At 24.5% G+C, this 21,810-nt stretch overlaps 1 protein-coding gene across 1 annotated transcript in view; it reads left to right on the top strand.

Moving 5' to 3' along the window:
* Positions 1-21,810, top strand: part of LOC129612834 (uncharacterized) — a 151,120-nt gene that overhangs the window by 37,512 nt on the left and 91,798 nt on the right. The window contains exon 2 of the mRNA XM_055526619.1: positions 7,421-7,582. Within this exon, the coding sequence (XP_055382594.1) occupies positions 7,421-7,582 (162 nt within the window). The remainder of the gene's footprint in view (positions 1-7,420; positions 7,583-21,810) is intronic.

Below are 21,810 nucleotides of genomic sequence, written 5' to 3'. Positions count from 1 at the left end.
AAAATGTATATACATACATTTAAATAAAATTTTATATAATACATGCGTATATAAGTAAAATCAATATGAAATGCATAAATTGAAAAATGGAATTGATTTTCGTCTTCAATTTGCTTCTAATTTTGTAGCCTTCACAATAATTATTATTGCTAAGCATTAAGTGCATATATATAGATAGAGTCTGTTAAAATATAAAAAAATTAAATCTTCTTATGAAATTATTTTATTTCAAATATTTATTTAATATACTTATATATTTGTATGTACATAACATCATACATACAAATATAGAAAATCGAATAAAAGAATTAAGATAAAAAATTTCTTTTCATCTTCAAATAAATTTTATTAAAAAAAAAGAATCTCTTTTTTGCTTTCTATTTAATTTCAAAGGACATTTAAGTGCTATATAAGTTTCATATTATCATAAAAGTGTTTTTGTTGTTAAGCTTCTGATGCTACTGCTGCTGCTGCTTTTTTTCTGTTATCTTTTTTATAAATAAATCATTTTAAGAATTTCAAATTAAAAAGCAAGTGAATTCAAGAAGATAAAAAATATATTTTTAATAATATATACTTTATATAGAATTATTTTAGTTTTGAATTCTAATTTGTGGTACAAGGTGGTCTGAAACTATTGTCAAAAGCTCTCGTGAGGTGCTTCCTTGAAGTGTTTAAATGGTTTGAACTACTCTATTAATTTTTAGAGGAAGTTTTGGGAAACTACCGCTTTTTCTTAAATTACCCACTTAACTAAACATAAACAGGAGTGACATAAAAGCTCTATAAGACTCTTAGATGTACGGAATGATGCGTGCTGCATCGAATAGAAAAAAAAAAAAAAATTTTCTAATTTTTATTTTTTTTTTTAAATTTTTTGTTCAAGTAGCTATTATTCGAAAACGGTAAGTCTGAAACCAACTATATACAATGCTGTCATGTAGATCTATTAATTGAGAAAAAAACAACATGTAGTTCTAATTCCAACAGCTTGGAAGCAATATGCGAATTTGTCAAACAGAATTTTTTCAATTTGCAAACTGCAACGAATCAAACCACGATAATTCAAAACCAATTCCAGAACACCCTGTAAATTAATAGCAACATTCGTGTGACACCGTCTTCTAATAACCATTAAAATTTTGCTTTTGTATGCCTGAAACTTTATTTGTTTCCTTCAAAATTTTTTGATCAAATTACAAATTGAATTTTGGTAAAAAAATGTTATTCTAATACACAAGAAATATGCAATTTTCCTTAGAAATGCGTTCTATTAGATAAAACCTTCTATTTTCGATAGAATTAAAATGAAAAATATAAAAAAGCATTATATTGAGTACGTTTCTTTTGGAAGTATATAACAATGTCTACTATACCAGATTAAGGAAAATGTTAAGGAGAAAATAGCTGATCACATTTACCCAGATTTCAGATAGGCTTCAATTTGAATTTGCAAAATTTGGTTTCGTGTTCCTTTTATTGAATATTCCAAACGCAAAATACCTTAAGTGCGTAATAAATTGTTTCTAATTACAGCAGGCTACAAAAATAATAGATTGTAATTAGTAATTACACACATTTTCCGATAGATGAGTTAGAACAGGTGAATGAGTTTTTAGATGGGTTACTAACAATATTAGGATTCTTTTAGTGAATTATTTCAAGCACAAAATTGTGTATAACAATATTAACAAGTGTATAACAATTAAATTTTTAAATGAGAATTTTTGTAAATGAGTGGGATGAGAAATGTTTGTTTTCCTTATATGCATTTATCCCGATAAGTGGCTTTAGTATTATTTGAATAAAATAATGCTTGTTTTCCTTTGGTTTTTTCATTACCTAAGACATCCGTAGCCTATAGCAACCAATTAATTCACATCAATTTATATACAACCCACAACTAACATTTTCGCATTTTTTTAAGTCATTCGCTTTACAAGTTGTAGTTGGATTGTAATATCAACAGTTTGTCAACAGAGAATTCGATTAAAACACTTTATATTTTTATTAAATTTTTCTTTGTCCCTTGTAATTGTCTCAAAAGAATTTTCATTAAATCACCTTATATACATGGCTATTACGTTTTTTCTTCAATATAAACTTAAGCCCCTATACATTTTCTATATAGAAAATTGAAATTGAATTCTTTCAACCAAAAAGAAGGGGAGCTTAAACCTACAGAAAAAGGGTATTTAAAAAAAAAAAATTAAATGAAATTCATTTTTCGTTCACAAGCTCATTCACGCTATACATTTGAATTGAAAAGAATTTTAAAATAATCATTTTAACCGTCTTATATAGAAAAAATATTCTGTATAATAAAAAAATGAAGAATTCTAAGAAAATATTTTTTCCAACTTTTTAATATATTTTGTTTCCATGTATTTATGTTTCATTACATTTTAAAGAATGTAAAAAATTTTATAGTTTAGACTCTTTAGAGAGAGATCACAAAATATTTGGTGTAAAATTTAAATTTTTTTTGCTTTGTTCTTCTTCTCTTTCTTTTGAATTTCAAATTTTGTAATTGAAATTCTTTTATTTAGAAAAAAAAAATGTTAAATATTCAAATATTGTAACTTTTAGATCAAATAAAATATTTAATAAATTTTTTTTTTTAATAAAATATTTTATAGTGCGCACGTTTATTGTTTAATTTCAATTGTGGACCATTTAAGGATTGCGATGGTATTTGAATTCTATACTTGTTCACGTGCTGAATTCATTAAGTGAAGACATGGTGACTGTATTATTAATGAATGTTTTTGTAATGAGATTGTAAATTATCGCATTTAAAAATTATGAAGAGCCGCAGTGAGACCAATTTCGGAGGTCAATCATGTCAGCGTTGAAATTACCGCGCGAATGAATTCTTTAATGTGTTGCATAAATCCTTGTTTTGTATAAAGTTTTTACGAAAATGTGGCCATTTTACTAAATTCATTTATGATAATTAGATTGAATTGCTTTAATAGCTTCCGGGCTATAGGAATTTTTAAATTATTCCCAGTATAGACGGCTGTACTAGACGGCTGTACTAGACGGCTGGATAAACAGCCCGGTATAGACGGCTGGACAAGTATAATTAAATCGTTGAATTTATACGAAGAGCGTTTAACTTATAATATACACCCTAAAAAATGCACCTTGAGCCAATATTTATGTTCTTCAACTAATAATAAACATGGTGTTTAAATTAATCCCCTCCAACATTTATTTTTTCAATAAATTGAAGTATCTAAAAGGCGGAGGGAGGGGGGAAGCAATTCTGCTCCCAAAGCCGTTATTTTCAAAGCTAAAATTTTCATCATTAAGTTAGTGATGAAAATTTTTTATTGCAATCAAAATTATATGCAAGTTTATGCAACAATAATACTATAGTATGGGCTTTGTGTGAAGTTATTAGAGTTATTATTCTTTTTAATATGGCAACAGTGTATATTTTTCCACCTGTGCTTAAATAATATTATACAAAGGTGTATAATAAAGTACTTTTGTAGACTGCGGCTATCGTCACTTACTATTTTAACATTCTAAAAATGGAAATGTAAATAAAGTAGCCATAGTAAATTTCAACACATACTCTCACAATTGTACTCTATATAGTCTAGTACTCTAGTATATCTAATTTTTTAAATCAACTTATATAGCTCTTTTTAGGTACATTTTACGTTATATTGAAAAGGATATAAAACTATGTAGGTAGAATAGTTTTTATACCTGTACGAACTTATATTCGAAGGGTATTCATACTAAATTTGAATTATCGTTTGTAATGTTAAGAAATAATGGTATAAGATATAGAAGTAATATGTTTTTGATAAGCGTCGAATTCTGAGTAGATTAAGTCGATATCTGTCCGTCGTCCGTGTATTCGTCCGTCCGTCCATAACTAATTGAGCTAAGTTCAAATTTTCAAAAATTATTTATAATAGTAAATGTTAGAACCCTATTTAAATTGGATGTGATAGAATCAATGGTTCGGGTAGCTGCCATATAACTTCTAAAGTTATCTGCTTATATTACAAAAATTATTGAAGCTATATAGTATCAATAATACCGTTATTGGGGCTGTTTTGTGCGATAAAAATCGTTGTAATTTCTTGGCTCTTTGTGGTAAATGCGATACAACTTCAAAAGTTATTTGGTCATAACAGTAATTGCATAAACGAATATGGTAAAGGGGCAATAATTTTCGGTAAAAGGTATTCAGATATTATGAGTGTTTATGATACCTACCATATAGTTTCGAAAATTATTTGGTCTCATATTATGGAAACTATCAAAATTATAGTGCTGAAATTTTTTAAACAGATGGAACAGTGTTGCAATCAACACACAGTACTTAAAATTATTCATTCGTACGGGTATCACAGAGTTGATATGGTCAACTCTACCTATTCTCGTTTATACAAAATTTGAATTTAAAATTTGAATACTTTTATAGGTTGCAAGGACTCAAAGGAATATTATGTAAATTTTTATAAAATACAATAAAATGTTTTTAAGAATTTCCATTTTTTTTCCCATTATATTTTTTTTTTGTTATAACTAAAATGCCGATAGAAATGCTTATAGATATGAGAGTGCATAAATAATTTTACTACAAAAACCTATATGAATTTAGAGACTAGTGTATGAGGTGGAGAAAAATTTTATAAATATGCAGGTACAAAAATTTTTTTTTTTCAAAAATAACAATGGAAACTAAAAAAGAATATTACGGAATAGAAGTAAAAGCGAAACAATTTTTAAATTGTTTAAATAAACCTGTTGAATTTGACGATGAAATAAAATAAAAATTTTATTCATACAAAAAATATTTGCATTCTATGTTAGCAATGTAGAGGAACCTGTAGTGTTGTAGGTAGTGCGTATGCAATTTGGTGCTGAGTCGATATTGTATAAATTTGTGATATAACATTTTGGCAGCAGATATTCGAGGTATATAGATTTAGAATTTTTATTTTTAAAATTTATAATAGGGGAAAAATAAAGAAAATTTTAGGAAACAAAATTTTATTTGAATATTTTCAGTCTTTTGATTGTGTTTTTTTTTTTTTTTTGATAAAATGGAAAATGAATAAGAAGTGCAAGTACACGAATAAAATTTAAGTCCATGCATACGACATTTTTGTCATTTTTGTGTGAATATTTATTGTCACATTATGTAAAGAAAATGGAAAATTTTTATAAGGTGGTGATTGTGAATAAAGTTTACATAAAAAATGTGTTTACTTGTAAATTAAAATGGAAGACGATAGAAGCATAATAAGTTTAGTACTAAGTTCTACAGTGAAATTTCTTATGTAATAAAGCAAAATGAATAAAACTTTAGCATGATTGAACAAAATAACTCGAATTCAAGCTCTCTTCATTGCAAAACATATCGTCAATGGAAATTATTGTAGAATTCGAGGTAAAGGACGAAAAATAAGTTGGTATCTTTTCATATTTTCTCCTAAGCGGCAAGTCTATAAACAACAAGTCTGTAAAATGTTTAAATTTTCATAAAGTTGTTATTTGTTTTAATAAAATTTTCATTTCGCTATAGCAAATCTTTTCCCGTCTATCTGAGATCCCCTACATAGTACATACTAAAGTTAGTTTGATTGCCATTGTCCGCGAGATTTAACACCTTTATTCATCTTCTAATAGAATATGAAGCCTTACTCTTTAATGTATGAAACAAGATTTGATTATAAAATTAAAATTTTATTAGAATTTGTTATTTTATTTTCTTGACCTCAAAATAATCAAAGTATTGGTGTATAATTTGAATTATCCGAAATGAAATGTGCTTCTTTGAAGAATCTTATATCTTCAATAAGTATATTACATTTAATATTACCATCTATGTATTTGACTATTTTTGACAATATTAAGTGTAAAATTATATTATTTGTAGATATAGGCAAAAATTTTGCTTCGGAAAAATTTTCTGCTGCTATGGTAATTTTATTTACTGCCATTATCATTTCTATCACTTGTAATAAATATGGCAATTTTTCCTATTTTTTTCTTTTTGTTGTTGCTATACATTTCTAAAGAATAAATGTTGTTATATCATAGTATACCACACTCTATATATACATTGAATTAAATTCTGGGAAAAAATATTTTTTAAATTTATTAATAAAACATGCTATTAAATTCTCGTTATTAATTTATGTATATTATTTTTATGTAAATTTAAAATTTCCTCTTACATCGTATATTGAGGTAAGAGGAATATTTAAGGCCATTGAATAGAATTTTCAGGGTTTGAATAGAATTTTCAGGGCTTAAATTACATTTAGTAGAATATAATTTTTAGAAAATGTAGTTTGAGTCTCTACAAAAACATTTGTAGTTAATGAGAACATCAAAATGTGAAATGGAAATTTTGTAATTTGAAATTTATAAAACAACAATAGGAAACAATATTCTTGGAATTTCAGGATTTTTAAGAATGTTTTGTAGATTGTAGAGTATATGGATAAGGTAATTTAGTGTACCGCGATCAGTGTATAAGGGTTTATTATGCCCATGCAATAGGTGTGGGATACGGTCCTACAACATCGCCTAACCTTGAAAATGTAACGGTAATATTGCAATCGGAATTTAATTTTTTCCTACAATTTCTGTTAGCTTTTTCGTATATGTAGATTAATAACCTACTATTATTCCTATAATAATTCCTAAGTTAACAACATTTTGTTCCCATTATAATTTTTAGGTTATCAACTTTATTGCACCGAGTCCATTTGGTTTTTAAAAACGATTTCAGTACATTCATTGAGTTTCAAATTTCGAACAAGATTTTTTTTAAAAGCTGTTCAACCATGTCATATGAATACAATTGATTATTTTAGACCAGATACAGACTAATATTTGAGAGAAATGGGAATGTGGGAATTTAGAAATAAGCGTATTAGACTAAATATGGGGGAGGTTGACGAAAGGTACTTATTTTGATATAATTTAAAAACCAATGGCCTTATAGTCAGTAACATTTAAATCAATTTAAGAGAATGCCATTAATGTTGTTAATTGAATTTTTTTTATGGAACTCGATTTTAAAATTTAATAAAATGCCAATTTGTTTTTCGCTAGCAAATAAATACTCGTAGCAATTTAATGAAAATTGTTTAAGATTCTTCAGTTGGTGATTGTAAGACTCTGTTAATTTTAAAATATTTGTGGCTATAACAGTAAAAATTGATAACCATGTACAGTTAACTATTATACTATAATATAGCAGCACTTATATGTAGCCAAATATTCAATATATTAGTACGAATGTACATTATACTTAATGTTATATGAAAAAAATTTTTTATTGCCTTAAAAATAATTTCTTTTAAAAAATATATCCGTTCTTCTTATATCAATTTTTATTTCAATTATTTATTGAAAATTTTGTATATATTTTCAGGCATATGATAGTCGACAATTAATGGTGACAGTTTTTGTATGTCTATGGGGAGCACGTTTATCGGGTTACTTATTATATAGAATTGTTAAAATTGGACGTGATAAGCAATTTGAAGATACAAAAAGGAATATAATAAGATACGCAATATTTTGGTCGTTTCAAGTAAGTGATTTATTTTATTTTACAATTTTTTTTTATTATTATTATTTTTATAGTTGTAATTTTAAGATAATTTCCTAAAGATACTTGAGGTATACATATACATACATATATGTACATTATATAGTCCTTATTGCTTTGTATCCTTAGGAAGAGATAAAACAACGAAAAAACTTTTTCAAATGACATTTAAAATATTTTTTTTAAAACCAAATGAAATTTAAAGAAATTGAAAATGAAGTGACAAGGAATAAATTCTTTAAAAAATCTTATTTAATTTAAATGTACTTCTGTTGTTTTAAAGAAAAAAAAATGGTTATATTGAAAAAAAAACATATTCAGAACCTATTAAATTCGAAATTTGCATTTACTTTATAGAAAGGGATTTGTTCCCTTGCATTTGCAACAGAGTAAGTTAAAGTTTAAATTGAATTGGAATTGAATATTAATAATCATATTCTCCCTCTATTCAATATTGCATGCATGCTAGTTTATAGTGTTAAAGATTGTTATTTAAGTTCTCCAGAAATTTTGAAAACAACTTCTCTTGTACAACGTAGATTATATAGTATGAAATTATCTTGAAATACTTGTATCTTAGCAGTCTTTGCCTTTGATCCTTAGTTTTAAGCAAAAATTTTACCAATTTTCGATTACCTACACGAAGGTATATAATACTGTGCTCTCAACTCTCTATTAATGTCTACATATCTCCAACATTCTAATTTCATAGAGTTACAAATCTAGTACTGGATACCTTTTAAATATTCATTCGTATGCCTACAAATAATTACGAAATATTTCTGACTCAATTTTAAATTTATTTTAAAACTTTAATATTTTTAACAGGACCCTGTTTATAACAATAATCTCATGCTACATTCAACACTTAAGTTACAAGAAAAATAATGTTTTCTTATATAATTTAATTTTCTTTTTTTTTTTTTGAATATCTTACTCATGATTTGAATACCATTCGTGTGTCTTTATTTAAAATTAGTTTATTTCATCTATTCTTTGAAATTTTAAATTAAATATATTTGTTTTTTTTTTTTGGAAAAATTCTTTTAATGTCATTTCAAATTTCGTTTTATTCATTTGATGTTAGACATTGTAAAAGTGGTACTTCTTAGAAAATATATGTGCAATTTTCTTGTACTATACTTGTTGAATATAATTTGTTTTTATGCGCAAGTTCATGTACTCGTGTAGATAATATAAGATTTTAAGAAAAAAACAAAAAAACAAGAGTAGAAAGATTTCAATTTATTTCGTGACGGTATAAAATTTTGATATTATTTTGAAATCTTTAAATTGAACATGTAAATGTTCTTAAATTTGAAATGTTTTTATTAAAGTTTAAGTAATTGGATATTTTGAAGGACTTGTAAATAATTTTAAAATGGTTTTCTGTTGGTATTATAGAAGTTTTTTGAGATACTATAATTGTAGAGATTAAATTTTGATTTACGTTTTTTTTAAAGAATATCATTTTTAAAATCTAAAAATAATTCTTTGAAATTTATTACAAAAATTTCTGAAATTTGGAAAAATTTAGGTTTAAAATGCAATATACTTTAAGAATAACAGAAATTTCTAAAAATACTTGGCTGAATTTATTAAAAAACCTGTTGAAATAAGAAAATATAATCGTTTGGAATGCAAATATTGCTAAAATGAGAAAGTATTTGTCTGCCCAGAAAGCATTTTATTGAAAAAACGATAAAAATTTGCAAATATGTCTTCCTGGAACGTGATTAATTAAAAAATTATTAAAATTGTAAAATTTGTTTCACATCTAAAGTAGATAGTTTCCATTTCCCTTTAATAATTTAACAACATTCCAAACATTAGTTACTGCCAATCAATCTCTGATATTGCAATATCCTATATTTTCCTTCTTATTAAAATGAAAACCCAATCCTCCTTCAGCCTCTATTCGAGCAATCTCTTCAAGTAAAATATCTTAACGTAATTAAAATTTTAAATTTTCTAAATTTTTCTCAAAAAATTTTAAAATTTTTCTTGTCCTTTCTCATATTATATAGTATTAAATATCCTGTCTGTCACATTATGATTAAATAAGATGATGGAATTGGAAGACCAAAATAAAAAAAATGACTTTTTAATTATCTTTCATCCAAAAACCAAACAACAACAAAGGAAAAAATATTAAAATCAAAATTATCTGGTATGTGGCAATGAACACAAGTTGGCAATTTTTTTTTTTAATCCTTCGCTTTTTTTTCATAATTTTATAAATAGTTCAATGTTAAGGATAACTAACTACACATTTTTCATATTTAAATGGGATCTAACATCTTTTTGTTTTTTTTTGTTATTAAAAGAGCAAACTAATTCTTCAATGTCAAAAATTTTCCGCAAACATGGAGCGAAAAAAAAAGAGCTGAGCATCATAAAAGACTAAAATAAGAAGGAAATTAATGGATGGGAGTGATTTTTATCTCTCTTTTTGTTTTGTTTTTTAGAAAAAAGAAAAACTTTTTGACTTCACTGTATTATTTTTACATTTTAAAGCCATTTACTATCGCAACAGCGTTGTTATTACTTAAAAATAATAAAGAGAAAAAAAATAACTTTTAATATTCGGTGACTAGAAATTTAACACTTTTTTCCTCTTACACTTTATGACTTTTTCAAAAAAATTTCCAAACTTGATAAAGGAAGAAATTAATAAAGTTGGGTCAAACCAATGGTTTGTATTGTAGCACTTTTCCCTTCAGCAAGTGAAAATTCTGCTTTTAAATACAGTCTATGTATACCTATCAAACTATTAAAATTATTTTCATTCATATACAAAACTATTTCTAGAATTGCATATATTTAGGATGACGCATATATGCAGTGTTTGAAATAAAGCAAAAATTAATATAAAAAGGGGTTAACATAATGCTCGATTTTAAGGTTTAATTATGTGAGTTAAGAAAAATAATTATATTTTTTAATTTCATGGAATTTACCGTTAGCTTTTTATGTTTATAGAAATTTGAAAAAGCTTGCGGTTTCGGAAATATAAGGAGTCAAAAATTCAAATTTTACAAATTTCAAGAGGCCATAACTTGAGAGGGGAAGGAGATGGAAAAAAATTTTCTTCTAACGAAATGAACTATTTGTTAATGTCTAAAAGCCCATAAAATTTCAAGCTTCTACAGGCTGTGGTCTAGAAAATAAACGACATCAAAAATTTGGAAAAAACGGACTTTAGATAACGGTAAATTTGAGCGGCCATTTTGTTTTTCTAAAGTTAACCTTTAGTATACCCCGCTAGGGGAAGTAAGCCACTGCCTTTCTGCGTTTGCAAAATTTGAAAAATCCTTATGGTTTCATTGCACTAAATAGTTAAAGAATGGCATTTTTAGGGTTTTGGGGGGGTATAACTTCTAAAGGGGGGGAGATAGGTAAAAATTTTGTTCCACGAAAATAAGTTTCTAGTAAAAATCTATGTACGTACAAAATTTCAGCTTTCTATCTTCAAGGGTGTAGAAGTTTTGTAAACAGACACACGGACGGACGGACGGACGGACGGACGGACGGACGGACGGACGGACAGAGTGAAACTAATAAGCACTTTTTTTTCAAAAATTTTTTGGAAAAGTGCTAAAAAGGAAAATATTTTAAGATAAAAGAAATTAAATCTCTGAATGCTAAGAAACTAATAAGATAGATAGAAATTTTAATATTTATAGTTTCTACCCTCTGAAAATCCCCAGAGAAGAATAAAATTTTAAAATGAAACGATCGTATTACTTTTTAGATGAATGTTAGAAAAAATTTGTGATAAAGAGTAAATTTGAGTGATAAACTTGAATAAATTTTATTTGTAAAAAAATTGCATATTTTCAGGCGAATCAAAATAAGTTTTCATTTAATAATAGAATTTTTTTGTAATTTCACTGCTTAATTTTGTAATTAATATTTTTAAATTTTAGAAGAGATAGATTTTTAAGGGAATCGGACTCAGAAAATTTTGATTCCCTGAAAAAAATTACTTTCTGTTAGGAGCTTCAGAATTGAAGTGTTAAATATTTAATTTTTAAGAAAATTTTTAAAAGGCAAAAATAAACTTATGTGAAAATAATGAAAAGAGGAGTAAATTAAGGTAGAACAATTCTTTAGGCCATTACTATTATGAACATAATAATATGATCATGTTTCTATTGAACATAATAACTCATTTTAACAAAAATATTGGATAGGCTACAAGTCTGCTGAACGCTTTAGTTAAAAAAAATTAAATTAAATTTTATTTTCGGAAAACTGTAAAGCCCGGCTTAGAAATAATTTATTTAATTTGACTTTAATCTTGGGAAAAAAAGTTTAGAATATTTTGGTATTTTATTCTCTAAATAATTTCGGAACGTAATCAGTGCAACATGAAAAATTCCTGAAGAATTGTTTTGCATAATAAACAGTTTTCAATTGTTCTATTAGTCATGGAAAATTTAACATTATTTTAATAATTTCCAATAAATTTTGGTCTAATAAAGCATGAACTCATACTAATGAAGTTATAAACCAATTAATTTTAGTTTGATTTTATGGCTATACAAGTTGTTTTTTTGCATGCACCATAATATCCTTCTTGTCTTTTCAGCATAAAAATTTCGATTTATATATAAAAAGAATTTAATAAAAGATTATCTAATGGTATGCATGTAGAATTGTGTGAAGAAGATAAAGAAGTTTTTTCTTTAATGGCAATCTATCATTCTATGTCATAATATTAGTTTCTTTCTTAATATTAAAATAAAATTATAATAAGGTTCTCCTTTAATTTCTTCTTAATGCAATATTTTTCAATATGAAGCTGTTTGGAATAAAAATGACTGATATACTATTAAAATAGTTTTAAAATGACAAGGCTACTTTTTAAACTTTTGAAAAAACAAAAAAAAAAAAAATAAAAAAAAAAAAGGTTTTTAAGTTTTTGTAAACTTATCTACTATAATTATCATCTTTAATGGGGTGTGACATCGCATCGCATAAACTAAGAACTGATCTTAAATTTCAAAGAATTTTCTTACTAAATTGCTATTTTAATGAGAATTTTTTCGTTTAATTATATAGTAAAATGATATTTTTATTTTTATTTTTATATTAATGGTTGTATGTACATTCGTAGAAAAAGAGTGTAACTTGTAACATAATTATTTGGAAATAAAATATTTTCATCAGCATGATTATTCTTCATGATAATATTGAATATCTTCGCAATAAGATGCGGATTAAAATATTTACTGGCATAATACTAAAAATTTTAAAAAATCTAGCTCTAAAGTGTAATATATTTGCGAAAAGGTCTCTTCTTCCAGGACATTTGAAGTCAATATAATATAGTGATTCATAAGTCTTGTATAAAAACGAAAATGTAATTAAAATTTTGTTTTGAAGAAAATTCTTGAATATAACAAAAGCATAGTCGTTATTAATTTTAAGCCCATATTATATTTTAAAACCTGTTGAAATTCTTGTTTCATACAAATATTTTACATAAGTGTTTGTAAAACTGTACGTAGTGTACCATTTACAGTAAGAGCGAAATTTTATATTTTAATTGGAATCATAATAATTTTCTAATTGACATTTTTAAATTGAGTGCGATTTGAATTGGAATTTAAAGTTTAATGAAAATTTTCATGGCCAGAGAAAAATTTCTTTTAATAGAAATATTAGAAAAGTGGCATACGTTTTGAAAATTTTCTAATCACAGTAGTAAAAAATTGCAATATCGGGAATAACAAATATGCTTTGTACAGAAATTTTTTAAAAAATTTTATTAAATTATTCTTTTATACTTATGTAAGTGCATTGTTTTACAATATACTAGTTTCTATGAGAACTCTACATATAAATTGGCTCAAAATTTATATATAAATCAATAATATGCACAATAAACAGTAGAATCTCTTGATAACGAATACTTTTCAATCATGACGGAACTCTTTATTTCTACCATATTGATTTTAACGTATGCCAATTAAATTGGTTTCGTCTGTTGGTTAACAATTAATTTTACGAAATCTCTGAACAAAACGAGTGTTCGTCACATAGGGATTTCACTGTTTGTAAGTGTTATTGTCTTTAAAAATTAAAATAGCTTTACTTGTTATACATGTGCAAAATAAACATTTTTTTTTGAAATTATAAAATTTTAATAAAATAATTTCTTTGGAATAAAGCAAAAAAGAAAACCCTAAAAAAATAAATAATATCAAGATGCTTTGTATTTCATATAATAATCTTCTGGGGAAATTGGAATTGGAATTGAGCCTTTGTATGTATAAGTATTGGTGCATGTAGGGAATTTTCTCTTTTTTGTATATTTTCTTTGTATACAAAAGAAAAATTTTGATATGAGGAAAATTTTTCATAATTTAAACAAAAAAAAAAATATCATTTATTTCAATAATAGAATTTATTCAAAAAAAAAAAAAAAAACAAGAAAAATAAAAAAAAAATTTTTTTCTTGTCTTTTGTTTTTCCAAAGGATTTTCATCATAATTAAATTAAAAATATTTTATAACTTTCAGTCCATTGGGATTTTTATGTATAACTTGTTGGGTTTTTTGGTGAAAACTATACTAATATAACACTAAAGTGTCCTTATATCTTATGTATATAGTTTTACGTTTGTGAGTATATTTGTGTTGTATATTACACTTTATTATTATTTGGTTGAAAAAATCTTAAATATTTCAAGGATTTTAGGAAAAGAAAAAAATTCTATATTCTTTTGTTTTTGTCGTCTGTTTTTGTTAAAATATATAAGTATATTTTGAGAGAGTGAGAAAAAATATATAAAAAAAAAAATTTATTTTCTAAAAATTTAATAATTAATTTCAAAAAAGAAAAGTTTTTATTTTGTAATTCTCTAGGGATGATTTTCTTCTCTTTATTAATTTTTTTCCGATTTTAAGAAACGGTTATGTACTTGGAAATAAATTTAATTTAAAAAGAAATAATTGAAAGAACTTGGACGATAGACTTTTTTCTTATAGAATTTTGTATGTAGATCAAAAAATTATTATTTTACATGTGTAGTGCTATTTTATATGTGTATACATTGCCGGTTATTGGAGATGGAAATAGATTGTAAAAATTTTATAGTTTTTTATTTGCTTAGATTTATTTGTAATATTGTGCAGAATTTCCGATTATTTCTCCATTCCTTCACAAGTGGAGTAAAGGAAACTGAATTGAAAATCTCTAAAGGATCTTTTAGTATGGAATCTTCATTAGAAATCTGTTTGAATCAGAAAAAATTTTTTAATTTTTTTTGCTATTGGAGCCCACAAAATTGTTCAACAATTGGTTAATTATTCAAAATTTTTACTCATAATAAATAAATTAATTTTTGCTTAAAATTCTACTTAACATAATGTTTTTTCTATACCAATTATTAAAATACGAGTATAATTGAAAAACCAATTTCTCAAAATTTTTTTGATTTATCTCAAAAATTAGGGTGTACAAAAGATATTGTTATCCAGGCGTTGTGGACAAATTACATATGTACATAAATATTAATGTTATATATTAAATCTTTAAAATTACCTTTACAATCCATTTTTTGAAAAATCTATTAGAATTTTTCCTATTCTAATTATTAATTTGTAATAAATGACAGAAACACATACTTTTATTGCCCAATAATTTATTTAAAAAAAAAAATCAATCAACCATGATAGTATTGTGTTCATTGATAAAAATCTCAAAGAATATTGATGATAAATTATTGTGGGTCATAAATTACCTAGAAATAAAAAAAATTTTTGTGTTTTGGTAATTTTATTTTGTAATGAAGAAATAAACATAAAGATAAATTGAAATTTTGAAATTCGAAAAATTTTGAAAGATCATTGAATTCAATTGGTCATTTGCTTTTTTTTTGTGGTTTCTAAAAATGTTCATTTTTCTTCAAAATAGGAATTTTCGCTTCATCAATTCATTAACAACAAAATAAATGATCAAAATCTTTACTATAATATTGATAATAACTATATTCGATGTAAATATTTAAGATACTGATTGTATCAGGAGGAATGCCTTAACACTCCATCAACAATCAACTAGCTAAATTGTTCTTAATAGTACTGGGCGAACATAATTTAAAAATATATTTACATGAAATTAAGAGTTTGCCATATTAACAGTATATGTTTTGACGATAAATATTATAATAGTAAATGTATCGCCAGTAAACGTCTTGACAGTAAATGATTTAAAATTAAATGACGTAACACAGAATATCTTTATAGTAAATGTCTTGACAGTTAATGTAATAATTGTAAATGTCTTGACAGTAAATATCTTGATAGTAAGTGTCTTGACATTTAATGTCTTGACAGTAAATATCTTGATAGTAAGTGTCTTGACAGTAAATGTCTTGACCGTAAATGTCTTGACAGTTAATGCTTTGACAGTAAATGGCGATCACAATCTTAAAAAATTATTATTACAAATTTTAATATATACGGTAGTTTTTAAGTTAAGAACAGTAACCTATATGTTCTCTAATGATCTATCCGCCCTAAGGTCCAAATATATATTTTGTGTGGAAAGTTATAAATTCAACTGGTCCTATTAATTTTGACTACTATAATTAGTTAACCATTAAAAATTTTCATTTCTCACAACTAAATTTTTGCCACGTTGAAATTTTTATATAACTGTTTGTGATTACTATAATCACCATTTATCAAATACAATTAAAAACACTTTTCAATCTCTTTTAATATAAATGTTTGTTTATAAGGCACTTGCACAGAAAAATTTTTTGTATATTTTAATTAATTTGGAAACACGCAAATATTAATTTTATTCTACTTGATTTATAAGCATAGAAATGGAAAAAAGGATATTTGAATATTTTTCATAATTTTTTTTATTAATTTATTCATTCAAAAATGTCAAATGATTTGTTAAAGAGCAAAAATTAAAAGAACTTTCTTTTTCTAATTTTAAGGTTCCTATATTATTTTTATGGTTCTTATACACGAATTTTTTCATGCTTGAATACTTTTTCTATAGACCTGCTTGTTTTTTTTTTGTTTTTAATATTTTCCTTATTTTACTTTGAATTTGCACGAATAATTTTTTCCTTTGACATAAAATTTGGTTGCGGAAAAAAGGATTTGTTATGATTGTTGATTTGTGTCGGGTGTTAATAACACATTTTGAAAAGGTATTTAGTTTTGTTTTGTATTTATTGTAGTGATAGCAATTTTTATGTAATTATGTAAAATGGTGACAAAATATAATTGGGGTAAGAATTAAATAATAATAAAGTTCTTTTTAAAGAAAATTTATAGTTTTTGAATAATAACATTAGGATTAATGTGTTGTAATTCAACACTTTTATATAAAGGATTTAGAATTCTTGACAAAATTAATATTGATGTATAAGTGTTGAATTAAAAGTGAGAAAGAAGATATTGAAAAACTTACTAATGAATTGAAAATTTAATGAATTTTTTTGTATTTAGAAATGCGAAGTTTTGTTCAGCTTAAATCAAATGAGTATAATAAGTTTGGATTCTTGCTGTGATGTGACAAATAATGATGATAAAACCGAAGAAAAGAAAATTTGCAAAAATGGTTTTCATTTTGACTCTCCTGAAGAGAATTAAATGTGGAAATCGCAATTTTAACATATCGGAAATGTCTGAAGTTCGAATTTGATTAGGTCTTTCAGTTTTTGTATTCAAACGACCAAATTTAATTCAAACCTGTAAACGGTTAATGAAATTTTGAATATTTTGGTATTCAAATCAAAATAAATCTCCGTATGAGATCATATAGTCAATAATTGAAAATGTTTTTATTAAATTTTTGTGAATGTTCATTACTGAATATTGCTTACAGTAAATGCAAACTATCTGTACAGCATTTTGTATATAAAAAGAGTCAGAATTTTGGGTATTTGTTCTTCTTCATCGCTATACCATGTGAGTAGTATGAATTTAATGGTTTTTGTTTTTAAATTTGTTACAAAATTTGTAAAGGATCTTAAGTTTTTTTAATCAAATAACTTAAACAAATCCTCTGATGGCAAATCACGATTTTTTTGTTCTATTCAGAAAAGTTCTAAGTTTATTCTTCTTCTCTACTAACATTTCATTTTAAAAACTTTTTCATTTTCAGTATCAAATTTAATATAAATATTTTAATATAAATTCTCCAAAGGACACAATAAATATGCCAAAAAATAACAAACATAAAAAATGAAATAATAAGAAACTGGAAAATATGAATTTTGACAAAAAAATTTCATACTCCAATAAGTTCTTTAATAATTTTAAATTCTTTATAATTTATGAGTAACAAAATGATTGTGTTTGGTTATTGGAAAAATTTTGGTTTTTAGTTGAAATATTTGCAAAAATTATGAAAAAAATTTTCTATTATGCACAAGAAAAGATTAATACTCAAGGAGGAAAATGAAAAGCACTTTGTGGTTTACAGTTGAAAATTTTATAATCTCAGCTCCAATTAAATGAATAAGGATAAATTTAAGAAAAAAATTAAGGATAATTTTTTGCAATAGGAGACAAAAATTCTAATAACTAATGACCTATATTTTAACTTGATAATTTCGAACACCATCATTTCTTATTTATTAAAAATATGTTAAAAATTTTTAAATTAACAATTACAAGTTTTGTATATCAAATGATTATTAAATAATTCTGTGCATTTAAGGACAATTTGAAACTGATTGATTTGAATTAGACACTCTTTCCAGCGATGTGATTTTGTCTTCTCAAAATCTCAAAATTTAAGAATTTCAGCAACCTGGATTGTATCGTTGCAGGGAATTGTCTACAAATCTATCATTATCATCAGCTTCACAGCCCCAAATAAGCCTTAGCTTGATTAACCACTCGTCTCCATTGTTCTCGATTAACCGCTAAATATCTTGCTAATTCTTTATGCCGTTTTTTTTTAAATCGTTTTGATGATGCCATAATCCCTCCATCTTAACTTTGGCCTTACTACTATTAATACTGTGTTCATGTCCAAGTTTTAGAACTATATAATTCAATATAGGCTGCAAGATCGTTTTATAAAGCTGGAGATTTCATGATCTCGAATAAGAATACTTAATTTAAATGATGAATTGAATTAGATGTATAATTGAAAAATATGATCTATTTGTAGTTAAAATTTCTGGCTTTATGTCGTTGTGTATGACATTCCTTGAATTGACATGTGCGCCAAGGTATACAAATTTATCTACTATTTTAAAATTATACTTCTGTATTAGAAAAGTTTTCTGGATCAAATTTTATAGAAATTCAAATTTTAATTAAATTTTGTACAAAGCCGTACATTTTACTTTTCAAAATAAAATTCTTGTACTCTAGTTCCCCATAAATTTCTAATATGAATTTTAATAGATCACTTTCAAAATAAAACCTCAATAAGTTTCAAAAACTAGAAAATTAACTTTCTTATATGGACTCTTAATTAAAGATAGAGATAATCCTTTTTCAGAGAAAAACAAAAATTTTTTTAATTAAAAAACTAAAGACAAAGAATTTTTTTTTTTTCATTAAATAAAAGTTTAATTTACAAAAATATGACGCAAATTCATAAATAATGAAACTTTTAAACTTTATTTTCCATTTTTTTTGTTTTTCAAGTTCAAAATGACGTCATTTAATATATTCTATATGAAAAACTGAAAATAAGTAAAAAAAATATTTTAGAATTTCAGTCAGTGTTTAATATAAAAAATCAAAAGATTTTCAGGTGTTTTTCAATGAAATTCGTAAAATATTTTGAATTCTTTTTCATAATTTAAAAATTTTTTTATTAAATTTAATTTTACAAAATGAATTTAATTAAAATTGAAAAAAAAAAGTGAAGAAAATTTGAAATTTTAAAGCAGAAAAATTAAGGAACAAAAAAACGTACAATAATTACCATTTATTAAAGAAAACGTTCGCCTAAATTTATGCAATTTTTTTTCTTAATTTTAAAATATTTTCTCAATATTGTTATTGTAGTTTTGAAACTTTTATTGACATTTTGCTAAATTTTGATTTTAATTTTTATTAAAACATTCTTAGAAGAATTTTGAAAATGCCGGAAACGGTAAAAGGAAAACAAAATTAAGGTCTTCTATTTTAAATATTTAAAAATTTTAATTTGCTTCATTTATGAATTCGTATAAGATAAAGAATTTCAATTAAAATATTTATTTTTTTTTTATCAAAATTTTTCTCTAACGAAAATTTACTAAATTGCTGATTTTCTTTTTAAGAATAAAAAATTTTTTAGAAATTTTTTGTTTTAGAAATTTTTAGAAATTTTTCTTTGTCAATTTATTTAATTGAGAGTATATGTAGCTAGCAACAATTTATTTTAAAATCATTCTAAAACGAAGAAATTTAGCTAAGTAATTCTGAAAATTTACTAAAATTAAGAATCTAGTTTATGAAGTGATCTATTCAAATTACCTTATAGAATATTTTACTTTCGCAGTTGATAACTCTCAGGTTTTGTAGTTAGACACTCACAATACTTAAATGCAATATAAAATTTGAAAAAATTCTCTCAAATATATAGAATATAATATTATTTGTAATTGAGTGAATGAGAGTGCGATGCAAAATTGTTATATTCTTAAAATTGATGATAGCAAAATAAGATATTTGTAATGTTAAAGTGATTAAATGTGATGTAGATTGTTAGTGTGATAATGAAAATGTAATAATTATTGCTTGCATTCTAGAAGTGCTTTTATTTATTTTTTATTTTCCTTAAGTTTATTATACGTTCCCAGCAATTTTATCGCCTCAAGCAGTCTAACATTCTTATAGAATTGCTCTTTATCCCTTTCATATACTTGAATTACACTCATTTCACTTAATTATTCTTCATTTTGCATTTTATATCATGCACAGATTTCACATGCATTCCTTTAACCGACAAAAATGAATTTTTTTTTTTCTAAAACTTATAAACGTTTATAATCCGCATAATCAGCGAAGGAATAAAGAGTAACACAATTAATTAAATGTACGATTAACAATTTGAAATTTAAGCTATTTACAAATTCTTACTGCTAGTATAAGCTAGTTTATAGATTAACTAAGAAAACATTGAAAATATAAAGAGAATATTTCGCTTAATTTGTGTTGGAAATTTTCATTTTAAAAAATTTTTCGCCTAATTCATGTACGTAATAGGTGAGAAAATGAAAAACAGAAAAGTGAAACACTAACAATATTTTAAAAGGATTTTAAGATTTTATGAAAGAAATTTTTTTCTTGTATCTTTTAAAATTTTCCGAGAATCTGTTTTGTAATTTATAATCGTGTACTTTCGTAAAATTTCTGGGTAAAAAGCATTAGGATGCTTAGTATACAGAAATTAAGTAAAAATGATAAAATACAATTTAATGTGAAAATCATTTTTTTTTGTTCTATAAGTGCCACCGCTGTAACATTATTTTCTTCTTCTTTGCTCTTTTAAGAACTAACATGAAATGTTAGAGTAAAAAAACAACAAAATAAAATACTAAAATAAGAAACAAAGGCAAAGTAATTTGTTAAAAACCAAAAGAAAAGCATAACGGTAAAATAAAATGTGTTTATTTGTTTTGTATCTATATCTGTCTCCCTTGCACCTGTATTATATCTACTTTAAATGTATTCTTGGATTTTATATTCTATATGAAAGTGGTTGCTATATTGGTGGTTGTAAATGATTGCGTTTGCTGTTAAAATACTCTGATTAAGATTGAAAAAAAAAAAGCAAAAAGAAAATCTGTTTGTTTTTTTTTTAAGATGCGTGAAATAATTTTCAAAAATAAGAAAAAAATAAAAGATTTCATGTCAGAGAATACAGAAAATAATCATAAGCATTAGGGATTTCAATTTATGTGTTGTTTGGGCTTTGTTTTTTAGAATTTTATTAAAATACAAAAAAAAAAAAATAAAGAGCTAAGAGATAAGTCTGTATATATTTTTTTGTTGCGAAAATTATAATGTAAGTAGCATGAATGTATACGTACTGGAAAATGCTTTGTTTTGAAAGGAACAGAACAAAAAGCATAAATAAATATTCTGGTGAAAATTTTCCCAATAAAATTGTAATTTTGATGCGAAAATTTTCTGCGTACATATAGAAAATAAATATTTTTGCAAGAAAAATTTAATATTTTAAAAACCCAAGTTCAAGTTTTTCCAAAAAAAAATTTC

This window comes from Condylostylus longicornis, unplaced genomic scaffold (assembly GCF_029603195.1).
Source record: "Condylostylus longicornis isolate FDR11 unplaced genomic scaffold, ASM2960319v2 ptg000077l, whole genome shotgun sequence".
In the NCBI taxonomy this organism is placed as follows: domain Eukaryota; kingdom Metazoa; phylum Arthropoda; class Insecta; order Diptera; family Dolichopodidae; genus Condylostylus; species Condylostylus longicornis.
Note: the sequence above shows the minus strand (reverse complement) of the source record. Positions and strands in the feature narration are given on the sequence as shown.